This window comes from Camelina sativa, chromosome 5 (assembly GCF_000633955.1).
Source record: "Camelina sativa cultivar DH55 chromosome 5, Cs, whole genome shotgun sequence".
In the NCBI taxonomy this organism is placed as follows: Eukaryota; Viridiplantae; Streptophyta; class Magnoliopsida; order Brassicales; family Brassicaceae; genus Camelina; species Camelina sativa.
Window position 1 is genome coordinate 11,266,952 of NC_025689.1, and position 26,542 is coordinate 11,293,493.

At 35.0% G+C, this 26,542-nt stretch overlaps 5 protein-coding genes across 6 annotated transcripts; 3 read left to right on the top strand and 2 right to left on the bottom strand.

Annotated features, from left to right (window-relative positions):
* LOC104786530 lies at positions 1-3,542 on the top strand. Of its 2 annotated transcripts, XM_019245855.1 has the most exons (4): positions 1-108; positions 610-2,376; positions 2,472-2,522; positions 2,654-3,542. In XM_019245855.1, the coding sequence occupies exons 2-3, from the start codon at positions 619-621 to the stop codon at positions 2,499-2,501; spliced, it is 1,788 nt and encodes a 595-aa protein (XP_019101400.1). In that variant the 5' UTR covers positions 1-108; positions 610-618; the 3' UTR covers positions 2,502-2,522; positions 2,654-3,542. The 2 variants fall into 2 exon arrangements, with proteins under 2 accessions (XP_019101400.1, XP_010510260.1); XM_010511958.2 differs by having other exon boundaries at positions 2,472-3,542.
* On the top strand, positions 7,868-11,831 carry LOC104786531 (shaggy-related protein kinase zeta). The gene is made up of 12 exons (XM_010511959.2): positions 7,868-8,057; positions 9,193-9,285; positions 9,488-9,547; positions 9,639-9,911; positions 10,000-10,074; positions 10,152-10,208; positions 10,424-10,564; positions 10,655-10,705; positions 10,816-10,911; positions 11,023-11,106; positions 11,246-11,347; positions 11,447-11,831. The coding sequence occupies exons 1-12, from the start codon at positions 7,950-7,952 to the stop codon at positions 11,540-11,542; spliced, it is 1,236 nt and encodes a 411-aa protein (XP_010510261.1). The 5' UTR covers positions 7,868-7,949; the 3' UTR covers positions 11,543-11,831.
* Positions 12,016-15,451, bottom strand: LOC104786532 (aspartate aminotransferase, mitochondrial). The gene is made up of 10 exons (XM_010511962.1): positions 15,075-15,451; positions 14,765-14,850; positions 13,875-14,081; positions 13,669-13,774; positions 13,478-13,582; positions 13,223-13,395; positions 12,909-13,068; positions 12,621-12,716; positions 12,433-12,527; positions 12,016-12,301 (listed from the first exon to the last, which is right to left on the bottom strand). The coding sequence occupies exons 1-10, from the start codon at positions 15,270-15,272 to the stop codon at positions 12,229-12,231; spliced, it is 1,299 nt and encodes a 432-aa protein (XP_010510264.1). The 5' UTR covers positions 15,273-15,451; the 3' UTR covers positions 12,016-12,228.
* Positions 16,090-17,557, top strand: LOC104786533 (nexilin-like). The gene is made up of 2 exons (XM_010511963.2): positions 16,090-17,263; positions 17,360-17,557. The coding sequence occupies exons 1-2, from the start codon at positions 16,470-16,472 to the stop codon at positions 17,376-17,378; spliced, it is 813 nt and encodes a 270-aa protein (XP_010510265.1). The 5' UTR covers positions 16,090-16,469; the 3' UTR covers positions 17,379-17,557.
* On the bottom strand, positions 17,674-20,610 carry LOC104786534 (ATP-dependent zinc metalloprotease FTSH 2, chloroplastic). The gene is made up of 5 exons (XM_010511964.2): positions 20,475-20,610; positions 18,997-20,178; positions 18,596-18,909; positions 18,269-18,509; positions 17,674-18,165 (listed from the first exon to the last, which is right to left on the bottom strand). The coding sequence occupies exons 2-5, from the start codon at positions 20,176-20,178 to the stop codon at positions 17,806-17,808; spliced, it is 2,097 nt and encodes a 698-aa protein (XP_010510266.1). The 5' UTR covers positions 20,475-20,610; the 3' UTR covers positions 17,674-17,805.

Here is a 26,542-nt window from a genome sequence, read left to right on the forward strand (position 1 = left end):
CTCTCCTCTCTTCATTAATATTTTCATTCACTTGTCTTCTCTTCTCTGATCTCTTTCTTCTTCTTCTTCTCCATCTCTCTCTATCTTCAACTCCGCGTTTTCTAACTGGTACGTTTTTCCCACCTCTCTCTCTCTATATGTATCTTTATGTCTCTGTTTCGTCTTCTTCTTCCTGCAGTACTATTAATCATTACTCTGTACTCTGTTTCTTCTAAAAGAAACACAATCTTGAGCTCTTTGGCTTCTCACCCTCTCTGGTCTTCTGCTTCTGATTCTTATACACAATAAGTACGAATACGTATCTGCGTATACTCTTGTGTATTTTTAGATTTCGATTAGAAAGAAAAAAAGAAACTAAAGATCAAATATTTTTCTTTGTTTGTTTTTACTAATTTCTCAAATTGGTTTTGGATTCACCTTTGAGTCTGTATTTGTTTGCTTCATACTCTTGTTGGGTTTTCATATTAACGAAGAAAGATCAAATCTTGATATGTTTTCAAGAAGCGGTGAATAAGTTCCATCAAGACTTACCACTATTGAGTTTATTGTGCAAACTACATCATGTTTGAAGTTATTACAAGTCTTCTAATGATGATTTTGATTATGCAGAAGCAATCCATGTTAATGGGGAGCTTAATGATGGAAGAGAAGCAATTAGATTTCAACCGGCCGCTTATATCCATCAGACGTCCTATGCAAACTTCAGAATCTGAGAGCAAAACAAGATCTTTTGATTCAGTGACCAACAAGGTTCTTCCTTCTCCACCTGTTTACAAGTCTGATATCAAGTCAGGTCCTGTGAGAAATCCAGGAACTGTTCCTTTCCAATGGGAACATCAACCCGGAAAGCCGAAAGACGAAAGGAAACCGGTTTTACAAAGTAACGTTGAGCCACATTTTGTGCCAAAGCTTCCTCCTGGTAGAGTGAGAGTAGAGTTAGTGAGGAAAGCTGAAGCCAGAGCTGATCACCAGACCAAAACTGTTAGTAATAATGTATCATCATATCATGTGGAGGATGCAAAGAGTTCTAGTTCACGGTTTGATGATTATGATAGTGATGGTACCTATCTTGATGCAACTGATACACTTTCAAGATCTGAGTCATTCTTCTTCAACTGTAGTAATGTTAGTGGTGTGAATGGTTTGGATGGTTCAGGAATACTAGTAGAGCCATTTGGGACTTTATCTAGTGATCGACAGACACAGGATCTAATGATGGGGAGATTCTTGCCTGCAGCTAAAGCCTTGACTTCAGAAACATCTCCACATCTTGTTAGGAAACCGCCTAAACCAGAAGAACCGGTGAAGCAGTTGAAGAAGAAACAGAACAAAGTCGAGCAGAATCCGTATCGGTTCCATCATTCACTAGATCAAGAAGAAGAGGAAGATGAAAATACAAGCAGCATGGCTTCTGGTGTTTGTGGATTAGTCCCTCAAATCTGCTTGAGAAGCTCTTTAGGACTATTGAATCCAGTTCCATCTGTGAGAATGCAGGCGCAAAGAGCTGTTTCTGTTCGTCGTATGCGTTCTAAGTATCAAGATCCTGCATCTACTAATGAAAGTCAGAACAAGGTACAAACCAATGAAGATAAGAGTAAGTTGAAGCTAGTTGCACAAGGGTCTTCTCAAGGTGAGTCCTTATCAGTATCTTCTATTCCACAAGGAAAGGAAAAACTTGAGAACTTTGGCACTGCTTCACGCGCAAAAGTCAGCAAAAATTTTGGTGAGCTCTTGGCTAGCGATGATAATACATGGGAACCTTCCTCTGAGACTCCTGTGGCAGAGAAAACTCTGTATGTAGACACTGTTCATTCAGTGGATAAGAAGGTACAAGATGAGACCAAGAAGCAATCTTTATCAAAAGAGTGTCCTTCACTAGAGATTGTTCCTGTCAAAGATGTTCAGAACTTGACTGAAGTCGATGAAGAAGCTGCTATCTCAGAATCTAAAAGCACCAAGGAAATGAATGATAGTAGAGATGAGGATTTCACTAAATTCTCAAGTGTAAAAGTTGAAGAGTGTCCTGATCAAGCTATTGTTGCAGTGCCAGAATCCAATGTGGTAGAGATTACAAAGGAGAAGAAGATTAATCTTGAAGACCAGTTGCAGGGAATCACAAAAAATCTTGAAAAAAGTCCAAGGATTCATCATCGGTCATCTTATCACACTGTTCCTCCACCACCATTACCAAAAGCTCCTTCAGATTCTTGGTTAAAGCGTACATTACCAACAATACCATCTAAGAACAACTCATTCACATGGTTACAGTCTTTTGGCGATGAGAATCACTTCAACAACAAGGTTCAAACAAATCCAAAGTGGGAAACTATGGTCAAAACGTCCAATACACAACAAGGTTTTGTGTGCTTCTCCAAGGTAAACAAACAAGAATCTTAACCCTTCACTTTTTACAAATGTGTCTAATTTTTTTTGAAGTTAAAGACTTATAAAACATGTCTTTAATCTTTCAGGAAACACTCAACACTATACCAGAGGCATAGCAAGACCAAAACACAGTGGAGGTAATGAAGAAACTGTAAATTTTTCACACCAAATTACATGTAAATCTCAACATTAATAAAGAAGGGGAATGACCAATAAAGTTTGTTCTTTTTTCTTTCTTATAATTATTTGTGTAAATCTGAATCAAAAGGTTCAATGATAAAGAGAAAAGCTTTGGAGATATAATTGTCTGTCACTTGTTGGGGGGAGGTTTCTTGTTGAAGTGATGTACAGCTCATGTTAACAGAGATTTTATGGCAATAATACTCCATAACGTGACACTGCTTCTTTATTCTCTACTACTAGACTTTGTTTTGTTCTTTTGTAATTTGTTTTTAATATATAGCACTAGAAAGGAAACCTGAAAACTGCAGAACTGAATTGAATACATTGACGTAATTAGACACTAGAGGAATGATTGAGACAATTAATATTGGTGTGAAAATATTCAAATTTCATCTCTTTATATCATTAGAGAAAGTAAATATCTCAAACAAAGTCTAGAGAAAGTAAAAACAAAAGTTAGAGAGAAAGAGAGAGAGAGGTTTCTTCATCAGCTAGTTTGAGACATGAAAGGAGCTAATGCTTTTGGTGATGTTTTGTTCTTGATCTTCATGTTTCTTCTGTCTTTATCACTTGTAACCGTGGCGGTTTTTGCTTGCGCTAAAAAGAAGAAGGATTCAGGTAGCTGTTGGCGTGGCGGTGGTGGTGGTGGCGGTTGCGGTTGCGGAGGAGGAGGTTGCGGTGGTGGAGGAGGTTGCGGTGGTGGAGGAGGTTGCTAGATATATCTTTGGGTACTTTTCTTAGAACGTATATTTGGATGTGTGTAACCGATTTGCTTAGAACATCTAGGCATACCTAAGCACTCATAATCTTAATATCTTATCTTATTCTCGCATCGTCCTATTATCAGTTTAATGTTACTTTAATAGTTCTTTGTTTGGTTTTTTTATCTTTCCCGCGGAATCATTTTCATGAATGATTTGTCACCAGATCATGTTATGTATTGCTACAATATATCAAAATATTGTTGTATGTTATCTGTGCAGTTAGTATTATCGTAGAAAGCCAAATGTTTTGATGTGTGCTTTAGACATTCTAAACTTAAGGTTAAGCCTGTTTTCCGACCAATGTGACCGATTTGTTTTTAACCTTAAAAGATAGATATATCCTCGGTCGACGACTTTTGTATGTGTAAACAAACATCACTTGATAAATGGGATCGACGACCTTTAGGTACGAGCGTATGTACCCACACTTCACCAAATATGAAATATGAGTTATCACATGCAATCAGTGGGTTTGGGTTGATAAATGGGATCGACGACCTTTAGGTCTTCATAGACTGATTTATTTTAGCAACAATTTGATATAGTTACGTATAGAATATGTATGCTGCTAATCTGACAATTATATCATGTATATATCAACTTCCACACGATAAAATGGTTTAGTATACAAAAAAAACATAGTATAATATAATAAATGGATTACGATCGTCCATGTGCTTTTAGTCCAGAGACCTTATCCTAAGACTTTTAAACATCCTTCAAAACTCAAATTGGACCAAATGTTAGAAAACGTTAAAAAATGTAGCCATCTGGCTCTATAAAGACCATATTTTTCTGAAATAAATAACATCAAAGAAACTTGTAGATTTTGATCGTAATTCGTAAATATATACGTAACGTTAGCCAATAGTTTTCCATTCAAAGAGTTATCGGAAAGCATATAAATTCTCACCCAAAACGGAATAAAAAAGTTTCAAACTTAAACCAAAACTAGATTCAGACCCGCACGTACGTGCGGAATTGATTTCAAAAACTAAGTTTACTAATATGATTGTAAACTATTTTTTAAGAATGTTATTAATATTTAAGATTCAAACTTTACTTTTGGTTTAGAAAAAAAAAAGAATGATCGAATTTGTTTATGTTATCAATAAAGACAACAACAATAAAAAAAAAAGTAGTCAGAGTAAACGTTATGTTTATTTTGGGACAGAAAATGTGTCTCATCATGTATATGTTAAGTTTTTTCCATCGCATAACTAAGGTTTTAATAATAATTTAACTATTTGAGATTTTATATTTTAGTCCAACAAATAAGAAAATATGTAAGAGATTCAGAATTGTATATACAACATTTTATTGGTAGATATATCTATTTGATATGACATTTAGAACATAAACTTATATTGGGTAGCTTTCATAAAATTGTTATTGCTTCACCATAAATTTTGAACCAACATGATAGCGAACCCGGATCGATTGTGATCTGGATTAGTGATCAGCTAGAATTCTGTTAAACTCGGTAACCATCAAACCAATTAAAAACACCAAAAAATTCATGAACCGGATGACATAAACAAAGTTGTCAAATAGATTACACTCGTCTGATATGTCTGCCCTGCAATAAATTAAATTATATTGACCCACAAAAAACCATCTCATGTACTCCACATAAGTAAATGTTATGTATGTAATTCGTGTTACCCAAAATTCTCATCCTCATATTTTATTCAGAATAGTTTAGATAATATATTTATTTTCCGAATTACATGTTTCATTCCCTATATATATTAAATTAGATGGTTGTTTTAGAAATATCAAATAATATACTACCAAAATTAAATAAGTTTCCATATATACATTATCAAAATTAATAATCTGATTAGTTATGAACACTTTTAAAAGCGACTTTCATAAATATTGGCTACTTATCAAGTTGTTGATTTAGTTTCAATTATTTTGTAATTTGTAAACAGATCCACAAGTTTATTTGACCAGGATCCAATGGGTCAAAAAAAAATTAGCTGGTCTTTACGATCAAAAAATACAATTACCTTTTTGATTTTTTCTCTTCTAATCAAAAATATTTTATCCCTAAAATATAAAACAAAACATGTAATTCATAATTTATGTAATATATTAATAAACAATTTATCTTTTATACCACACATATATATCTTACACTATGTGTAGATAGATGCATAAATCTAGTAACAGAATTACATGTTGTTTTCATCTATATAACTCTATAAATACAGTAAAATCAATCACCAGTAAAGTATACTTCATGTCAAGAATTGCCTTGATTTTACTTCTACATGTTTTACCTTAGAAAATACAGACATTACAATTGTAAATCATTTTTAAAAGTCTTTTAATCATGCAATTTCAAAAATTTAATTAGACTATGGGCCAGTTCGTTTAATCATTCAAGTTCACGTTTTCTTAATCGGTTGTTGGTTTAGTTTTAGCGATACTAATTTTTAAGTCGCTACCTTGTAATTTGAGGGTTGAAACGAACAGACCTTAATACTGAAAACTTGAGGGTTGCCACTACAGTAACATTATATTCCCTTTTAATATATAAGTTATAATAAAAAAAATAAAACCTTTGGAGTTGTGCAAAAGGTGCGGTATAGCTTATGTATTCTGAATTGTTTTTTCTTGAAAGCATCGTAACAGTTTTTCCTATGATTTTTGCTTTACATGTTATATAACCACACAAAAAATGTGAAAAAACATAGGCTTAAGAACATAATCTAATATTAAATTAAGAATCTGGTATACAAATATTAGTACAATATATGTAGCTGATGATGCCATATTTATTTAAAAATGGCATTTACGTTATCCTGTTAACCGCTCAGAATCAAACNAGGCATGCAAAAAAAATGGAACCAAAGAAACACCAAAATAACACTACCAAACAATAAAAAAAACACCAAAATAATTAAATAGAACTACATCGATGAATCCGAGTGATCGGCTTGTCAATAGAAGCAGTATTTATACAAAAACAAATAAGTTGTCATTTAGGTTATAGGAAAATCTTATCATTAAAAATATATTTTTTAATAGTTATAATTCCTAAAATTACTCTGAATGGTTAGTAGTTTAGGAAAATTATAATTCGTAATTTTAAAAAATAAGTTTACAAATGTGATCAATGCAATTTGATATAGGAAAATATTTGTTATATTGGTAGATATTTTAAGAAAAATCCATTAGTTGTTATATTAGTGACTGTTTTGATTTTGTACTAACATAGTTGCTAATTATTTAATTGTCGATTAGTTATGGCAAGTACAAATTATTAAAGATTTATTTGATTCTGATTTCCTTATTATTTATATTTAATTGATATTTTCTGAGATTTTGGTGTTAGTTTCCTTATTAAATTAAATGCTAATTATTTGATTAATTTCGTGGATTGATTTATTTAGATTTTATGGTAGGTTTTTATTGTTTCCGATTTTTATGTATTACTATCATTTAATATTTTTTCGGCTAGTATAAATTATAATTACTATCAATCTGTTTGGCTCTAATTTAATTTCATTTCCAATCTGTTTGGCTCCTTATTTATACTTATCCCTATTCAGTTTTCAATGGCATTTCATTGTAATAATTTCTTAATCTATGTCTACTTATTAAAAATGCTTCCCTTTTAATAGTATAGATATACACAAGAAAATTAATACAACGAGAAGCTTTTTGAGCGACGGCCGAACTGGTGGCTTCGGTTTAGCTTGGGGGATGTTTGGCGGTTGCAGCCACCTTCTCCATAGTAGCCGTATTCGTGTGCATCGGTCACAATTTATAAAAAAGAAAAAAGATGAGAAGAAACACAAAACCAGGGGCGGACCCACGTTATGGTTTGTGGTGGCAGCAACTAATTGCATTTTTAATAAAAAATTTTATCACAAAATCATGTTATATTTAGCTAAAATCCTCTATGGAGTAGATTAATATCTTCAACTACTTTCTCTGACTGTGATTGAATCGAGTTGAAAGTAGGATGATAGTAATCTCAAAATGTTCACTTGGAAACAAGTGTGCGACTATTCTATGAAACTTTAATAAACGTCAAAAATAGAATACGACTTTACAAAAAAAAAAAAGAGATTCCATGAATAGTAGTAAGAGATTTGACCAATGAATGAATAATAATTAATAAAATAACGGAAACAAATAATTATAAATCTGTATTAATAGTACAGATAGATAGACATATTAAAGAGTGAAGTTTTTTGTGTTGGAAACTCCAAATAACATTTAATCAACAAGAGAAAAAGTAGGTGTAACCAAAATTAACATGTTATCATCAGGAGGTACTATATTGTTTTATTATCTGATTGTGTAAACATGGTAACATTAACATCCAAAAATTAGTTGCATTAAGGGGGGTTACGGATTTACCAGGTTCACTAATGACTTCACTTAACTAATTAGTAGTACTACTTTAATTAACAACAACAGATAAGCGTTCCCTTTGGTTCGTCTTACACACGCGCTGAACTCGAGCGTGGGTTATCTTTTGATCTTTGAAACGATTTCTCAAGTTTAGACACAACACAAACCACAGGTGAGAGAGAAAAGAAAAAGAATAGTCTTTTACTCTTTTGAGTGTGGGAGAGAGAAAGCTGTAAAAAGCACATGACTTCAATACCATTGGGGCCTCAGCCTCCGTCTCTAGCTTCACAGCCACCGCATCTTCACGGCGGAGATGCTTTGAAACGTCGTCCTGATGTCGATACAGACAAGGTTTGTTTTTTTCGTTTTTTCTTTTCTTTCTTTCAACTTCACGTTTGAGTGTGTATCTCTCTTTCTCTCTATGTTTGATCCTTTACGTTTGGTGTTTCGTAAAGAATGCGTTTTTAATTTTTCGATTTGTGGGTTTTCTAGATCTCGGCTAGATCTAGCAGCTTCGATGTGTTAGTGAATCGATCTGTGTTCTTTTTTTTTATTCAGCGTTCTTCTTACCATAGAGCTCATCGAAGAAGATGTTCGTTTTTGACTTCTTAGTAGCTTAGTTATACTTTTTCTAGTGAAGATTTGTTCTCTTGAGCTATTTTTGATTACTAGTAGTGATAAACCTTTGAACCCTAATGAAGAAATAAAGGTTAAAGAACAGTAAAATTCCTTGTCTCTGAGTTAATTTAAGAGCAAGACGACGATGTAAATCTCTTACTAGTTTGTTTTGCCTTCTCATGTTATGAAAGATTCGTCAGCTTGCTTTATTTGGCTTCACAGAAGTACTTGTGGATCTTTGAGTCTTTTTTTTTTTTGTTTTCTGACAGGTTTTGGAGTATTAGTGTACTTACTTGTATGATTCTTGGCCCATTCTTTCTGTCTCTCTTCTTTCTGTATTTGATTCCGAACTCTTTTTGTTTTGTTTTGTGTTCTTTTGCTTTTATTCTTCAACTGACAGTGTTTTGTTCCATGGTTCTATGATTGTGTGTTTTGATTTTGTACAATGTTTTTTTTTTTATGTCCAGGAAATAGTTGACATTCCATATGTTGCTTTACCTTTGAACTCCCACTTACCATTTACTTATCATTAACCACTAGTATGCATATCTTCTCTTGATTTTGTTTCTATCAACTTAGCCTCTTGTTTATAGGAACATGCAACATCCTTCAGATTTACATTTTTGTTACTTTACTTAATTAAGTTCTCTGTAATCTGCGCATTAACTGTTCTTAGATGTGAATGCTATTTACAAAGACAAGTTTAAATTCTGGAAGATTTCATATACTTGACAGACAGAGATAAAGAACGATTCAAACCTTTAGCATGATTTGTCTATTGGTTGATATACATTTAGAACGAAACCTTCATTATTTGTATACAAGCGTAGTTTAATGCTGGTAATAATATGTTCAGGTTTGATTGCAGGATATGTCTGCTGCTGTCATAGAAGGAAATGATGCTGTTACAGGTCACATCATTTCTACTACAATTGGAGGAAAAAATGGTGAACCTAAACAGGTTTGATTCTGTTTTTTTTTGTTAAATATTTTTAACGGAAGGTTACCTTATCTAAGGTTTAGATTTATCATTTGTTATGTTGCTTTTCCCATATATAACTTCAACAGATGAAAAAATGATTTTTGACTTCTTTATGACTCATTTAATCCAACTTGAAGTAATTTTTAACTCACTTACATTTTCTTTCTTCTGGTCTTTACAGGTCATTAGTTACATGGCCGAGCGGGTTGTTGGAACAGGATCATTCGGGATTGTATTCCAGGTACTGTTGTGCTTCTCACTTCAAGCCTCTGTAAGCAATGACCTTTAATTTTTCTTTCCTTTCTGATCAGATTGTTAACTTACCATTCTAGGCAAAATGCTTGGAAACTGGAGAATCAGTAGCCATTAAGAAGGTTTTGCAAGATCGCCGCTATAAAAACCGAGAGTTGCAGTTAATGCGACTAATCGACCATCCAAATGTGGTTTCCTTGAAGCATTGTTTCTTCTCTACAACGAGTAGAGATGAGCTTTTCCTCAATCTCGTTATGGAGTATGTACCTGAAACGTTGTACCGGGTATTGAAGCACTATACTAATTCAAACCAGAGGATGCCTATTTTCTATGTCAAGCTTTACACTTACCAAGTATGCATTGTTATCTACTGTTTCCCCTAACAAATATTCTTACTCTGTTGTGTTTATGCTGAAACGGGTTGGAAAAAATGTTGTGCAGATCTTCAGAGGCTTGGCTTATATCCATACTGCACCTGGTGTTTGTCACAGAGATGTGAAACCACAAAATCTTTTGGTACGTTGATCTATTGTGGGTTTTTTTTCCTATAACCTTGACTAGATTGTAATACAATTCTCTGGTGTGTTCCATAGGTTGATCCTCTCACTCATCAGTGTAAGCTTTGTGATTTTGGAAGTGCAAAAGTATTGGTAAGAGGTTTATACTTTCATTTATGCCCTTTTTTATTTTTTTCCATCGTTCTTATGTCTATGTGCATGTAGTAGTTAAAACCTTCATTTAAGTGAATGTTATGGAAGTAATTTACAAAAGTAAAGGATGGTCTACATGTTCTATACCATGAAAATTCTATCAGATATTTCTCTGTTACCCTGACATTTGCAACATTTGGCTATATTTATATTAGGTGAAAGGTGAAGCAAACATATCATATATCTGCTCCCGGTATTACCGAGCTCCAGAACTCATCTTTGGGGCCACAGAGTATACATCATCCATAGATATATGGTCTGCTGGTTGTGTTCTGGCAGAGCTCCTTCTTGGTCAGGTTAGTGTATCTATCTTCTATTTATCTTAGAGAACTAAAGCATCTCTTCAGAATCTTCCGTAATCATTTTGATGTTATTTATCTTCACAGCCGTTATTTCCGGGAGAAAACTCAGTGGACCAGCTAGTGGAGATCATAAAGGTGAAGTCTCTTTGTATTATTACATCATACCTTGGGCTTCAATTCATGTGTTGTATTTAAACTTCCTATAATCTGATAGATTTGTCTTAATTTCTGCTGCGTTGGTATAGGTTCTTGGTACTCCAACTCGAGAAGAAATCCGATGCATGAACCCAAACTACACAGACTTCAGATTCCCACAAATCAAAGCTCACCCTTGGCATAAGGTATATATATGTACAACTTCTTTATGATCATACAATGACTTAATTTGCCCTCAAGTATATTCATAAAAAATATATACTAAAACATTACACATACTGCTTTGTGACCTTCAGGTTTTCCACAAGCGGATGCCTCCAGAAGCCATTGACCTCGCATCCCGGCTTCTTCAGTATTCACCAAGTCTGCGTTGCACTGCGGTTAGTATTTGGAAACCACGAAGCACTCTTAATTGTTAGAGTGGTTTCTCTATGATTTCTTTGGACCCCAACTGTTCAGTTAAACACTTAAACTGTGAGATTTTGTTCTAACTTACATATGTTTGTATACTGTCTGAAGCTCGAAGCATGTGCGCATCCATTTTTCAATGAACTCCGCGAGCCAAATGCTCGTCTTCCAAATGGACGACCTCTGCCACCTTTGTTCAACTTCAAACAAGAGGTATGTTAACCGCTCCAAAATCATACTACTTCGTCTTGAACCAAACATAACTGAATGTTGAAAACAGTTACTTCATCTGTTACCTCTCTTATCTTTCAGTTGGCTGGGGCTTCGCCGGAACTTATCAACAGGCTAATTCCAGAGCATGTGAGGCGACAGATGAATGGAGGCTTTCCGTTTCAAGCTGGTCCCTAGAAAATGATCTCGTAACTGAGATGCTTTTGGAGAGCAGAATGCTTTATGGAAAGGAGGATGGGGAGATTTGACTTCTTTATGATTAACTAAGTATCAGTACCAGCTTCTGAGAAGAGATGATGTCTCCTAGACGTGGCCAATTCAGCTTTTTGAGAAATCAAGAGGTGTGATGATTGTGTCTATTATTATTCTTTTTGTTCACTGACTTGTAGAGATACTTTTTCTCGTGTATCAGTATTTGTATATGTTTTTGTCCGTAAAAAAAAAGAAACGAATCCGATTCCAAAGATCTACAAGACAAAGAACCGAAATGATCAATGAAATCATGATAACCTAAAGTTTTTAAGCCTACAACAGAGCAGTCTCTCTAACTCATAATAGACAAAGTTGCAAAACTTACAAACAGATCTTAAAATCATAAACAGTTAAAAAGACATGCCAAAGGAAACAAGCAAACACAAAAAAAAAGCAAATGAGAAGAAAACAATCTGAATTTTGTATATTCAAGAAGAATCCAATCCATGGTTCAGGCCTGTTTTTATTGCCCAGCTAACAGTGTATGACTGGACCTATGGGGTAAACTTTTCAGTTCCCACGAAAACAATTGAAGAACAAATCTTGCTTCCTGTTTTATTGACTCTTCAAACAAAATTTTTATGTTTGGGTGTAACATGCAAGTACATGATTTAAGAAGACTTGGTGACTTCATGTATAGCATTTGCAAGGTATCCTACATTTCCTGTCGTAACACCAGCCATACTGCAACCAAAACATCAAGATCCTTAATGATTTAGAAATGGTTTGCATTGAAATTAAGCATGTTGACGTTAGAAAAATGGGGACATTTGGATCTGAGCTTAAAGATTTCTAATCAGGAGAAAGTGAAGTACCTGATACGGCCGTTACGGGTCATATAGATGTGATATTCGCTTGTTAAGCGGTCAACCTGTTCTGGTGTTAGCCCACTGTAGCAGAACATACCAATCTGTATCCCCATAAAGATAGAATTATGCAATTGTGTGAGTCAGGTGAGAAATCACAACAAGTTCAAAAGAAACACAGTCTATTTTGTAATTACCTGCTTGGTAACATGCTCCCATGATAAAGGCGATCCTAACTTCTCAAGGCTTTCTCTTAAAGTAGTTCTCATGCCGATAATCCGATCAGCCATGACCTGTTATGGTACAGATAATTTTACATATGGCTTATCAGATTTTAATTTTATAGTTGATTATTATACACAAAAGAGTGAACATGGTTACAAGGTTTTTTCATAATGTGTGCACATGAAACATGGAACATGGGATAAATTTCAAGAAAAAGGAAGCTACATAGTTAAGGAGATAACAATATGATGGAATGGTACCTTAACTTCCTTTAGCCACAGACTCTTTAACTCCGGGTCTTCAAGAATGGTTGAGACCAGTTGAGCACCATGTAAAGGTGGGTTGCTGTACATTGGTCTAGCTAGCTGCTGCAACTGACTTTTCACAGACACGGCTTGTTTTGCATCTTCACAAAGCACGCTGCAGCAAAAGACAATGTCGTCATGTTCATATTCAGTTCTACTTTCATCACTAAATAAGCCTCTATGGCTATACAATTTGATGACGCATACATTCGAAATTAAGGTGCTGACATATTTCTAATTTCCATATTTTTGCTGAATAAAATGAATACCTGAGACATCCCACCCTCTGGCCGTAGAGTCCCATGTTTTTTGCATAAGACTGAGAAATTCCAATATGATGACCATCTTCAAGAAAGATCCTGATGGACTTGGCATCTCTCGCTGGATCTCCACTAGCAAAACCTTGGTATGCCATGTCGAAGAATGCAAAATGACCTTTAGCCTGAAACGAGAACTCACTGTTAGTTTGCAGTGGACAGATCAGGGAGAAGAAAAGTCACCATAAACAATTGATGAGTTATCACCTTGAATAGCTGTGATATCTCTCTCCATTGTTCCTCTGTAGGGTCTACTCCAGTAGGATTATGAGCACAGGCATGAAGAAGGAAGAATGATCCATCCGGAGCATTCTATATAAAAAAGGCAACATAATCAGGATGTTATTGACAAGAAAATCAAGTAAAGTTGGTTGTTGAAGAAGATGTTCTTTGCTAACCTTCACATCATCCATCAATGCTGAGAAATCCAAACCCTTGGTTTCTGGATGGTAGTAATGATATGTCTTTTGAGGGACTTCTGCATCTCTCCAGATATTGTGGTGGCTGTTGATAAAAGAATACATTAAGCTATGCTATTTTGGGGAAGCAACAGAAGGTTGAGGTTAATATGAGGAGTCATTAAAATTAACTGTATAAAACTCACTTGGACCAGGTTGGTACAGGAATGTAGATCTGAGAACCAGGACAAAAACGTTTCTGGAAGTCTGCAAACAGTCGGCAGGCTCCAGTGCCAGACAGAGTCTGAATTGCAGCTATTCTTTTATCTTTAATAAATTCACTATCATCCCCATAGGCAAGCTTCAATGTTAGGTCCACCATTTTGGCACTTCCTCCCATAGGAAGGTACTCCCTTTAGTCGATTAAGACAATAGAGACAGATCAGATCAGTCTGGTGAAATAAGGGAAATAAGATAATTGATGATGCTGATTAGTCTGAGTTCTTACTATGATGCATGCATATGAAGTATCACATATTTTTAATACGCCAAAAGCAATGATACAGAATTAGGATTTGAGTACACTCTCCACTACATAGTTTTCACAAGCATGCAACATAAACTAGTGCTTAACATATCACCACAAGCACTTATCAAGAAACCATGAGCACATTTACATATAATTGTAAGGGCTAATTTGGGTCAATCAGCTGAAATCAAAGTAAACAAACTTGTAAGAAAAGAGATTAAAGTGCTTGACATGGAACTCAGAATTTTGATTAGATGAGCACGATCACTAAAATAAGATAGCATCAGCTACAGAAACATATAGCTAACAGACATCTTCTCAACATGCATATCATTTCCACAAATGAGGTTCCACTGCTCTGTATTCTCTAAAACGCAAATATAACCACATCCAAAAGAGTAAACAGAGAAGCTCTTTCATTCCAAGAGAAAAAGGCGAATCAATAATCTTTTCGTCAGTAACAATTCAAGAACTTCACCAAGAAGAAGATTTCAAAACTTGACAATCAATATTGTCATGTCAATCAACAGAGAAGCTCATTTGGGGAGGAGAAAGAGAAAGTCTTACATGAAAGTGCTCCCAGCAAGCCTTCGCTCAGCTTCTCTTACACAATCCAAGACAACAGGCTTGCCATTATCATCACGATATGCTCCCTATATGATATATCCAATTTAACACATATTAGCTTCATCAATAAGTAAGCCACCATACAAAAACTCCTCGATCATAATCAGAAACAACCAAATCTCAATTCCTGTTTTATCCATAAGATCTCAATTTTGATAACATCCTCCGAAGGACAAAAAAGAAAAAAAAAGCTAAATCCGTAAGGATCTGTAGTAGTAGTAACAGGGGAAAACAGAACAGAGAGACTCACCACACCAACATTAACTTTGTCAGGACTAGGATCAGCGAGAAAAGCTTCGGTAACTCCGAGGATCGGATCTTTAGGAGCAGGCTCAACGCTCTTCCACCATGAAGACATAGATCTCAAACCACCACCGAAATCGCCTGAGATCGGAGTCATTGCTCGACGTGAAGCTGCTGCGTTTCGGATCATCATCGCCATAGCCATAACTCTTTGTCTCTCTATCTTCTAACGTCAGACACAGAGAAAAGAATCCTCGACGAGTTTATATATAAAGAGAGAGAGAGAGAGAGAGAGAGAGAGAGCGTAGGAGAAGCAGCGACTCGTTCGAAGTTTGAGAGATGAGACAAATGAGCGATGCAAGTTGCTTAGAAAATGGTCTTGGACTGTGTGTAGTAGTTTGTGAGAGATAAGGTTTTATTTATTAATTAATAAATAAATTAAATGGTAATAAATAAATAATTAAAAAGGTAATAAATATTTTAAGCAAAATAAAATAAAAATGGTAATAAATGTTTGCTTGGCTCTATGTGTCTTCTTTATTCTATGTCAGATTGTTTTGCTCTCTTTTCAATCTTTCCGACACCTGAAAATCTACAAATCAACGTCTGATTGTAGAATCTAACATGTTATGGTAAATCAGTAAATGTATATTTTTGACTATTTCTTTTTAATTAACATTTAACAACAATATGTTAAATTATTGGATCAATTGAGTCAAGACAATATATATAACATTCTTTACTATTCACCAACAAAAAAAATAACATTGTTTACATAAAATGCAGATATAATTCTTATTTAAGTTAGTCATAACTTATAACAAGTTGTTCATTATAGATAAAGAACACTTTCGCAAGAATTTTTGAAAAATAAAATAGAATTATAGAATATTTTTTTCATCTTTTCTTTTTTCATCCAACTAAAAATATAAAGGTAAAGGAAAAAATTAATTTTAGAATAATGGAAATTTAGATTTTAGAATTATGATTTTCATCCTTGATTTGTTTACATTTTTTGATAAAATATCATCTCTAAATTTGGTAAAGCAATCTGTGTATGTTGTAGCCGTTATAAAATAAACGATCGTATTAATTCAACTGATTACAGATCCATTTTAAAAAAAATTATTTGGCCGATGCTTAAAAGTTAAAACCACTCTCTAAAAACTCGGAATAATACTAATTTAACATTTTACAACAAAAAATTATAAATAAAATGTTTTAAAAAGTGAAAGGTTACGGGCCTGCCAGATGGGCCTATAGGATTAAGGGGTTTCTACTTTTTTTTTCTAGTGCGGTATAAAGTTAATGCGTGCGTAGTAAACTAATAAATTGTTTTCCCCTTTCAGCTGTTTTTTGCTTTTCTCCATTACAGAGGAGTTTGTGAAGAAAGAAGATTTCAATGGCGGACGATAACACTGTCACTGAAAGCAAAAAGAAGAAGACTACTCCTTCGATTCCGGCTAACTACATCAGCATCCTACAGCTACAGGAGCGTTGGATCAATGAGAAAGAGAAGAAGCGTAAGGAAGAAGAAGAGAAACGACGGAAACAACAACAGGTCGAGGAAGAAAAAAAGAGAGAGGAGGAAGAAGATCTGAAGATGGAGAAGCGTTTGAATCGAAGCAATCAGGGAAGAAAAAATAAATCTACGAGCGGCGGAGGAGCAAGATTTGTCGAGAAGGAGATAGCGGAAGTAACGGCGGAGGTTGGGAGCGGTGGAGGAGGTGAAGATACGGCGGAGATGTTACCGAAGAAGGATAGGGGATTTAGGAGGAAACGGTATGATAGTAAGAAAAATAAGAAGAAGACAAATCAAGATGTGGCTTTGGTAGATGATGATGTTGTCGTCGATTCTGGTGGTTGTGGTTCAATCGCGCCGACTGATTCCGTCGTGACGGAGAATTCTACACCGGCGAAAGATGCGATTCGAGTTTACAGGAAGAAAAGTGAAAAAGCAACGACGGCCGTAGAAACACAATTTGAGGATCTCTCTATCAAAAGAGATGAAAACAAGAATCATCTCAAGGCACAAACTAAACCGAGTAACCGTAATCGGGTTAAGCAAGGGAATGATTTGGCGCATTACCGTGTTAAAATGCCGATCGGAGCTGCTTCTGCTTCAACAATGGTGTGGGTGAAGAAAGAGAGAAGTAATGACGATGGAATTGCAAGTGGCGTGAAGCCATTAAATGCGTAACGTTTTTGATTTAAATGTTGCTTCTTTTAAGGTTAATATATTTACTAATTTGGAATTGAGCATTGATTTGTGGGTTTGCTCTGTGGTTTCAGGTTTGCTCCTGGAAGGTGAACAAAGCGTGACAGTATCAATTTGGTAATATTCTTTGATGTTGGTTGAACAGAGAGATCATGGTGTACAAATTTTATGGCTTTTGTAAAGCGTTTAGTGGGCTATTATTAAGGTTTGAGGTAATTGTATCCAAAATGTACAGAAGAAGTATGAATTACCAGACCGATTTGGTGTTATTACTCGTGCAAGCTTCAAAATACTTTTGATTCTCTCTTACAATATTGCAAGCTAATTCTATAAAGAAATTTCTTAAAATTGGATAATCCAGCACACACTAATTTTAAACACACATAGCTTAGGTGGATATACCAATTTAAACATTTACTTGTTACTAAGTTTTTGAGATAGTATCACATGTCTGTAGTTCAAGTTTGACAGATAAAATTTACAGAAAAATTTAAGTATTACAAGTATACAAATCCATTACTCAGACGGAAGCTGGTGTTGGTGCTGTTGTTGGAGTTGTTGTTGTTGAGGAAGGAACCCTGTTCTCCGGTGGGATTTCAGTAAACTCAGAGAGGATTGCCCTGAACTCGTCACCGCCAATGGTTTCTTTCTCCAGAAGCACTTCAACAAGCTTATCCATTGCTTCACGGTTGTTCTTTATGTGGCTTAGAGCTATCTCATATGCACTGTCTGATAGTTTCTTCACCGCAGAGTCAATGTCTTCTGCAAGCTTCTCAGACATGGAGTTTCTTGCCATCATCCTCATGATAACATCACTTTGAGCTGATGAATCCATCAATGACCATGGTCCAATATCAGACATTCCAAATGTTGTTACCATCTACAAAGTTCAACAGTTCTCAAGTTCTCAATATCATCAACTAGTAAAAGATCATACTTATTTACAGGTCCAAGCATGAATGTTGTGAAGCAGTTGAATGTACCTGTCTAGCCAAACCGGTGATCTGTTGCAAGTCACCAACTGCGCCAGTAGTCACCTCGGAATCACCGAAGATGACTTCTTCAGCGGCTCTGCCACCGAGTCCACCAACAATTCTTGCAAAGAGTTGTTGCTTGGAGATGAGTGTCGGGTCATCTGATGGAATGAACCATGTCAGACCTCTCGCTTGGCCTCTTGGTATCAACGTTACCTTTTGCACTGCATCATGTCCTGGAGTCAATGTTCTGCAAAAGGACAAAGTATATAGCTTCAAAGTAAGTTCTTGATAGTAATAATATACAGACCGGCCTGTAATCTGCTTCTCACTTACCCGCACACTGCATGACCAACTTCATGGTAAGCAACCAAGCTTTTGCTCTTCCCATCAGTCATCACTGTTCCTTCCATGCCAGCAACGATTCTATCAATGGAGTCATCAATCTCTTTAGATGATATCGATGTCCGCGCTCGCCTTCCCGCCAATATAGCAGCCTCATTCAACAAGTTAGCGAGATCTGCTCCACTAAATCCGGGGGTTCTCATTGCTATTATTTCAAGTGAGACATCATTGTCAAACTTCTTATTACCGGCATGAACCTTGAGAATATCTGTTCTCCCCTTAACGTCTGGAACATCAACACTTACCTGCATCAGAAACTTATAAAGTAAGCACCAGCGCTAGGAGTAGTATAGGATTACAAAAAATATCAATGTGTATTAATCAGATGGTACCTGTCGATCAAACCGTCCTGGCCTCAACAAAGCAGAATCAAGAATGTCTGCTCTATTGGTTGCAGCAACTACGATAACACCAGTGTTACCTTCAAAACCATCCATCTCAGTTAGGAGCTGATTGAGGGTCTGTTCTCTTTCATCATTACCTCCACCAATTCCGGTCCCCCTTTGCCTACCGACAGCATCTATTTCATCAACAAAGACAATGCAAGGAGCGTTCTCCTTGGCTTTCTTGAAAAGATCACGGACTCTTGAGGCACCAACACCGACAAACATCTCAACAAACTCAGAACCAGAGATGGAGAAGAAAGGCACACCAGCTTCACCAGCAATGGCTTTTGCCAAAAGGGTTTTCCCGGTACCAGGAGGACCAATAAGGAGAACACCTTTCGGGATCTTGGCACCAACCGCAGTGAACCTCTCGGGTTTCTTCAAAAACTCCACCACTTCCATGAAATCTTGCTTTGCTTCATCAACTCCAGCAACATCATCAAAAGTCACACCAGTGTTTGGCTCCATTTGGAACTTTGCTTTGGACTGACCAAACTGAAGTGGGTTACCAGGACCACCAGGTCCACCCATTCCACCACCAGAACGTCTCGAAAGAAGGAACAACCCACCAATCAAAAGCAACGGGAAAGCAAGATTACCAATCAAGTTGAACAACACAGAACCTTGGTCTTCCTGAGCATTATGTGCTGCAAAATCAATATTCTTAGCCCTTAGCTTTTGAAGAAGCTCCTGACTTAACCCCGGTAGCTGAACACGTACACGCTCAACACGGTTACCCAACTCAGGAGAAACAGCTTCCACAATAGCTATTGTCCCATTCTCATACAAATCCACTTTATTCACCCTATCCTTGTCCAAATACTCAAGAAACCTAGAGTAAGACATCCGAGACGAAGAAACCGCTTGTTCTTCTGCATTTGCTTTCCCACTTCCAACCAAACCAACTCCAGCATTTCCTAACAAAATTTTGAGAAAATCTCTCCTTCCTTCATGTTTCTTCGAATCCAAAGAAGCCTTCACAACGTTAAACCTAGACGTCCTAATAACTGAAGAATAGGATGAGAACAGACCAATCTGTCTGCTGGAAAAGTTTTTACTTGACCTCTGTTTGGTTGTTGTGTGCAGTGTCAATCCATTTCCCACAAGACAAGTAGATGAAGCTGCCATCTGAAATCCATCACAGAGCAAACAAAAGTAATTACATTATAGCAAAATCAGACTGAACATGCAATTCAAAATCTTAGAAGTAGAAGAACCTATTCCTCAGATATACGACTAACCCATAAATCTATCATACTTCTGGGTTCTTAGTTCATTGAATTATCTAGAATTAGAGAATCAAGGGACTAAAACTAGCACAAAAGCGACGAAATCAGAGTTTGCTGAACAAAACCTAGTCAGAATCATGCAAACGACCGAGATTATACAGAATCTAACAAAAGAGAAGAGGTAGAATAAAGAACCTGTATCGATTACAGATGAGAGTTGTTGAACAAGGAGAATCTCGTCTCGAGCTCTGTAGATATGGAGGATGGAGAGAGAGGAGGGGAGAAGAGTGAAGGACCTTTGGGAGATTTTTTTTTCTTTGAAGGGGAACAGATGTGGTTCGTGAATAACTTACGTGTCTTTCATTTAGTGGTTAATTTAGTTACCGAATCTAACCAAAACTGGTATCCAAACCAAATTAAATTAAAATTGGTTTACTTAACCAGTTTCAATCGTCACTAGCCGCCGCTTATCAGATTAGGGAACTGGAATAAATTATGGTTTAGGTTGGTTTAACATAATGTTAGTCCCGGTTAAGCTTAAAAGTGTGTTTTCGTTCGTCCCGGTTTTAGTAAGAAAAATCAGCAAGTTCTCTTTTTAATTTGTCTTAAAGAGTGTTTTTGTTGTTTAATAAAAATCACATTACAACAATAACAACAACAACAAAATCCAAAAAAAAATGATTTTTACATAAAGAAGGTTACCTAAACTAAAATAACCAAGAACAAAGGTAAAAAATATACGTAGTTACAATCACTGAACCACATCGAGAGAAAAAATAATAATCATTTACAAGGTACAATGCGGAAAATTAAGAAAGGTGAAAATAATAATGAATTGCGACAAGATATTTTTGTATATTAGAATACGAGATGAAAATTGGAATACCTTTAACAGAAAACCATAACCAAAATTGCATAAATGTCTATTATTGACGTTATAAATAGACAGCATTAACTCGAGTAAATTAGAAGAGAGTATTTGATATTTTATCCTTCAAGGATAATGAGAACTCTTGTCCCAGGTGATTGTGTGTTTGTTTGGTTTTTTTTTTTGTTATCTATGCTTGATTTTCACATTAAACCAAACATCGATTCAAGAATCTGCATCAAACAATAAGCATAAAGAAAGAAGACACAAGCAATTTGTTCACCCTGAGTTCAGCTCTCGGTATGAGAAGCCTACGTCTCAGGAGAGGGAAGACGGTCCCTCAGCCAATCCACTATGATCAATAGATTACAAGTGTTTCTTTCACAAGAGAATATGCTCACATCTCTCTTTCTCTCTATTATAAACATAACCCTGGAGATACATGAACACTAAAAGGAAGAACAAGAGAAGAGAAGAAAAGGTTGACATTCTAACCAAGGCATTTGATAAGAACAGGTTCAAGGATATGAAGAACCATATTGGAGTTCACAGTATTATGTCTAAGAAGGATTTCAAGCTTAAAGGGGAGATTGTTGGGATAAGCTTGAAGAAGAAGATAGCTTAAGTCAGAGATTATTCTAATCCTACCGAGTAATGGTTTCCCTAAAGGATTAGGATTACCTAATGTTTAGGAATTATCTAAACACAATTATATTTTGTATTAGGAATTATCTCTAATCTCTATAAATATAGCTAGAGTTGCCAAAGTTGTGGTAAACCTACGAGCTTGAGAGATTATGATTAAGAGATTGTGAGAGAGAGCTTGAAGTTTTAGGTCAGTTTCTTTAAGCTAATAAGAGAGTCATTCTTATAACAATTTTGTGTTCTTAATTCTTTCTTGTTTAAACTAAAAAAAGTAAGAGTCAGATGATTAAAGAAGACAGGATTAGCGAATTACCTGACGATGTGCTCGCAGAGATATTGTCGCTTCTCGAGACAAAAGAAGCAGTGTCTACTATGGTTTTGCCGAAACGATGGCGGTCTCTTTGGCCGGTCCTATCACAACGCATCACAACTCATGTATATCAAGTTGACCTTACTTTTCAAGGTTGAAACGGTACGTACTAGTGATATTATTGTTATGCTAAAAAAAATATAAATAAAAATCAACGTTTTGATTATATATGTTCATTGCAGACTGGGGGTTTTGACGCCATTTACTTCTTCCGATTTGGACTTGAAGATTGTAAATTTTTTGCACCATATAAAGTAGATTGGTTGCAACCATTTATGTGGTTTCTCCCAAAAAAACTCCTCTTAAACTACAAGTTGTTCGCATCGTCGACAAGGTTTAATTACCCCACCCACTGATTTATTTTTTTATTAATGGATATGGACTAATAAACATCTAAACTGAACTAGTTAAACGTGATGTATAATTGCACAGTACTTACATATTATCTTTTGATGTTGTTTCACAGACAAACTCGGATTTCCCACTTTCATTCCACCCACCGGTTTCTGTTCCAGAATGTTTGTCAACCCATCTCAAGATCTTTCAGTGGCACGGCTATGGAGGACAAAACGCAGAGAAAGAGATTCTGAAATACATACTTGCCAGCTCTAAGTGTTTAAAAAGAGCTTACATCTCCACTGAACCCCGTGGTCATCGTAAAGATATAAGAAAGAACAAGATGAGGAGAGTGTTAGAATCTATGCCTAGGGCTTCACTATTATCTAAGCTTCACTTTTATTAGACGTCAAAACTGATCTTTTTTTATTTATTAGAAATAGAATTCTATTTGATTTTCAAGATTTATGAACTACGTATTTGTTTTATAATTAAAAAAGGTGTTATTAATTTCAAATTATGAAATCCTTATTGACCATACATAGCCGGTTTAAGACTTCTGATTCGCACGTACGTACCAAGTTTCTCACACAAATCACAAGCCAAGACGTAGGCCTGGGCATTCGGGTACCTGTTAGGGTTCGGATCGGATATTTCAGATTTTCGGATTTTCGGGTTTAGAGGTATAAAACCCATTCGGGTATTTTTAGAATTTGGGTTCAGATCGGGTTCGGTTCGAGTATTTTGGGTTTGAATTCAGATTACCCAAAATTCACAAAACTCAAAATTTTAGTATCTAATTTAGTCTAAATTATTCAATAATACGCAATATATCTTAAAATTTAGAGTATTTTTTACCCAAATTTACTAATAAACAGTTTAAATACCTCAAATTATCTATATCTAAAAATCTGAATATTTTGGACACTTATATTTTTAAAATTATAAATATTACTAATATATTACTACTATATATTAATAACTAGATAAAGACCCGCTCGATGTGCGAGTTTTAATTTTTTAAAATAAAATTAACTTCAATACAAATATATTAAAATTTATTGTACATTATTTATATTTTTTTTGCTATAATACACTGATTTATATCTATATACATGTATGTTACCATTAAAAGTGTATTTTTAACACCTAGGTATACTGTATGTTACAAATATATTATTTACCACCTCCTAGAAAATGTCTATATGAACAAATTAAGCCAACTACTATATGTCTCTTTACTTTCATTTTTGCATAGTTTTTTTAATCACTAAAATTGTTGGCTCAAAAAACATTTTGTATAAGAAATAAATTACATTACAATAGTGTATGACTAACTATGGAGAGAACCTCGGTTATGCTCTCTTCCCTTATGGAGAGAACCTTGCGTCCAACCTCTTCCACCATGGAGAGAACCTTCCCTTCGCCTTCCTCTTTTTTGAGAAATAACATTGCATCCAACCTCCCCCACCTTCCTCCCTTGGATAGATAACCTAGCGTCCAACCTCCTCCACCATTGAGAGAACCTTGGCTCTGCCCTCCTCCTGTGTGGAGAGAACATGTTCACGTCTTTTAGCTATGTCAAAGTTGCTTGCTCCAGCAACCAATGAAACTAAAGACCATTTTCCAACGTCACAAAATCTTTTAATAGTAACTAATGTTAAATTTTCCAATGTATTCATAGAAATTTCTTTGACACACCATGATGTAGGCTATGTCTCCAAACTCTTATGGATCTATCAACAACAATTTATGTTTTTCCAATCTATCTATGTTTGTTGTAGCCTTGAGTTTGATTAGCCTATTTTATCCAACCATTAGGTTGATGACCTTCTCCTCTTTATCTCATTATGAGATTGAACGAATGGTAACAATTATGTTTGCACAAAAAAAAAAGGATCTATGACCAACCAATCAAGGTTGAGAAATTAGAAGAAAATTAACTTGACATAATTATAGAAATAATAAAAATTTATAAGCATGGTAATATATGAATCTCAAATAATTCAAAGATGAAAATATAAATTAAATAAAACGAATCTAAAACTACTACAAGAAATTTTAGTATACAATATTAGAAAAAAAGATGCATATCTTAATCTTCCATTTTTTACCTTGCGTCCAACCTCCTCCACCATTGAGAGAACCTCGGTTCTGCCCTCCTCCTGTGTGGAGAGAACATATTCACGTCTTTTAGCTATATCAAAGTTGCTTGCTCCAGCAACCAATAAAACTAAAGACCCTTTTCCAACGTCACAACATCTTTTGATAGTAACTAATGTTAAATTTTCCAATGTATTCATAGAAGTTTCTTTGACACACCATGATGTAGCCTCTGTCTCCAAGCTCCTATGGATCTATGAACAACCATTTATGTTTTTGCAATCTATCTATGTTTGTTGTAGGCTTGAAATTGGTTAGCCTATTTTATCCAACCATTAGGTTGATGACTTTCTCCTCTTTATCTTATTTTGAGATTGAACGAATGGTGACAATTATGTTTGCATAAAAAAAAGGGTCTATGACCAACCAATCAAAGTTGAGAAATTAGAAGAAAATTAATTTGACATAATTATTGAAATAATAGAAAATTATAAGCATGGTAATATATCAATCTTAAATAATTCAAAGATGAAAATATAAATTAAATAAAACAAATCTAAAACTACTGCAAGAAATCTTAATATACAGTATTAGAAAAAAAGATGCATATATTAGTCTTCCATTTTTTTTTGGGTCAACATATTAATCTTACCTATTCTAAACTGAAAAAGTAGAAAGTAGGAGTATATTTTGGTTTTGAAAAATAAGGAAAATTTGTCTTTCCATTAAAAAAGTTTGACCAATAGAACAAAGTTGAAAGCAATATTTTTAAATAAATTATTTTGTTAGATGAATAATATGAGACGATCTATGTTTATATAGAAGTGAGTATTTACATTTTTTATAATTAATAATTTTCTATATATCTTCCTTAATCCCTTTTCACGATCTGATCATTAAAATTGACATTTACTAACTTTGATATGTGATTTCTCATCATTAAATTTGACATGTGTCACGATCTGATGAGTTACTAACTTTGAATATTTAATCGTTAAAACTGACACGTGTCACAATCTGGTGAATTTACTTTGATATGTGATTTCTGATCGTTAAAATTGACACATGTCACGATCTGATGAGTTACTAACTTAGATATTTAATCGTTAAAACTGACACGTGTCACAATCTGGTGAGTTTTTAATTTTTATCTCTGACCGTTAAAACTAACACGTGTCACGATCTGGTGAGTTACCAACTCTGAGAACTAATATAATAAGATGTGGGTATATTTGGATATCCGTTCGGATTTCGGTTTGGATCGGGTTCGGGTACGGATTTTTGGATTTAAAGATTTAGATTGGATTTAAAGGTTTGGGTATTTTACAATTTTGGATACGGGTTCGGATTGGATTTTTTGGATCGGGTTCGGATCGGATCCGGGTATTTTGCCCAAGCCTACCAAGAAGGAAACGAAAATGGCTTTTTAGTAACCAAACTTGAATTTCACAAGCGAAAATATGATCGGATGACACAAGCATCATGCTGCAGGTGTTGCAATCATTCAAGATACAAAATCTAAAATATCTCAAAAGATTCTATAAGATGTTTCCAGAACTATGAAGATGTGTTATTAATTTTTTGTGTTACCCTTAATTAAACTGACAATTACAAAAAAGCTGTTATTTATCTTTATATAGTTAAGTACATTTTCTTTACTCTTTCCAAAAATGCTGCACCATTGACCAAAAATTCAACTTGCTATATTTTTGGGATAAGAAATATGGAAGATTTAGGAATAAGAACCAAAAAAAGGATTCTTAACTTAAAAAATGAAAGGCTAGAGAGTTTATATAAAACTCGAACCCTAAAAACTTTAGTTAGCTTCACTGATAAGAAACAGATGTTGTTAGGTCGTCAACTTTTGCTTATACTCGGCTCGATATGGCTGGCACTTTAGCAATACACAGTGCAAGACCATCCGTAAAGAGTGAGAAAGGG

What these genes read in the sequence shown, in the direction of transcription:
- LOC104786533 (XM_010511963.2), top strand. Translation starts at nt 16,470, where the DNA reads ATGGCGGACGATAACACTGTCACTGAAAGCAAAAAGAAGAAGACTACT.
- LOC104786534 (XM_010511964.2), bottom strand. Translation starts at nt 20,178, where the DNA reads ATGGCAGCTTCATCTACTTGTCTTGTGGGAAATGGATTGACACTGCAC. An exon ending in CAGGACGGTTTGATCGACAG is followed by an intron (nt 18,910 to 18,996) that starts GTACCATCTGAT and finishes TTTCTGATGCAG; the next exon opens with GTAAGTGTTGATGTTCCAGA. An exon ending in GTTGGTCATGCAGTGTGCGG is followed by an intron (nt 18,510 to 18,595) that starts GTAAGTGAGAAG and finishes GTCCTTTTGCAG; the next exon opens with AACATTGACTCCAGGACATG.
- LOC104786532 (XM_010511962.1), bottom strand. Translation starts at nt 15,272, where the DNA reads ATGGCTATGGCGATGATGATCCGAAACGCAGCAGCTTCACGTCGAGCA. An exon ending in CATTGATGGATGATGTGAAG is followed by an intron (nt 13,583 to 13,668) that starts GTTAGCAAAGAA and finishes TTTTTTATATAG; the next exon opens with AATGCTCCGGATGGATCATT. An exon ending in AGATATCACAGCTATTCAAG is followed by an intron (nt 13,396 to 13,477) that starts GTGATAACTCAT and finishes TTCTCGTTTCAG; the next exon opens with GCTAAAGGTCATTTTGCATT.
- LOC104786531 (XM_010511959.2), top strand. Translation starts at nt 7,950, where the DNA reads ATGACTTCAATACCATTGGGGCCTCAGCCTCCGTCTCTAGCTTCACAG. An exon ending in CAGAGCTCCTTCTTGGTCAG is followed by an intron (nt 10,565 to 10,654) that starts GTTAGTGTATCT and finishes TTATCTTCACAG; the next exon opens with CCGTTATTTCCGGGAGAAAA. An exon ending in AGCTAGTGGAGATCATAAAG is followed by an intron (nt 10,706 to 10,815) that starts GTGAAGTCTCTT and finishes GCGTTGGTATAG; the next exon opens with GTTCTTGGTACTCCAACTCG.
- LOC104786530 (XM_010511958.2), top strand. Translation starts at nt 619, where the DNA reads ATGTTAATGGGGAGCTTAATGATGGAAGAGAAGCAATTAGATTTCAAC. An exon ending in GTTTTGTGTGCTTCTCCAAG is followed by an intron (nt 2,377 to 2,471) that starts GTAAACAAACAA and finishes TTAATCTTTCAG; the next exon opens with GAAACACTCAACACTATACC.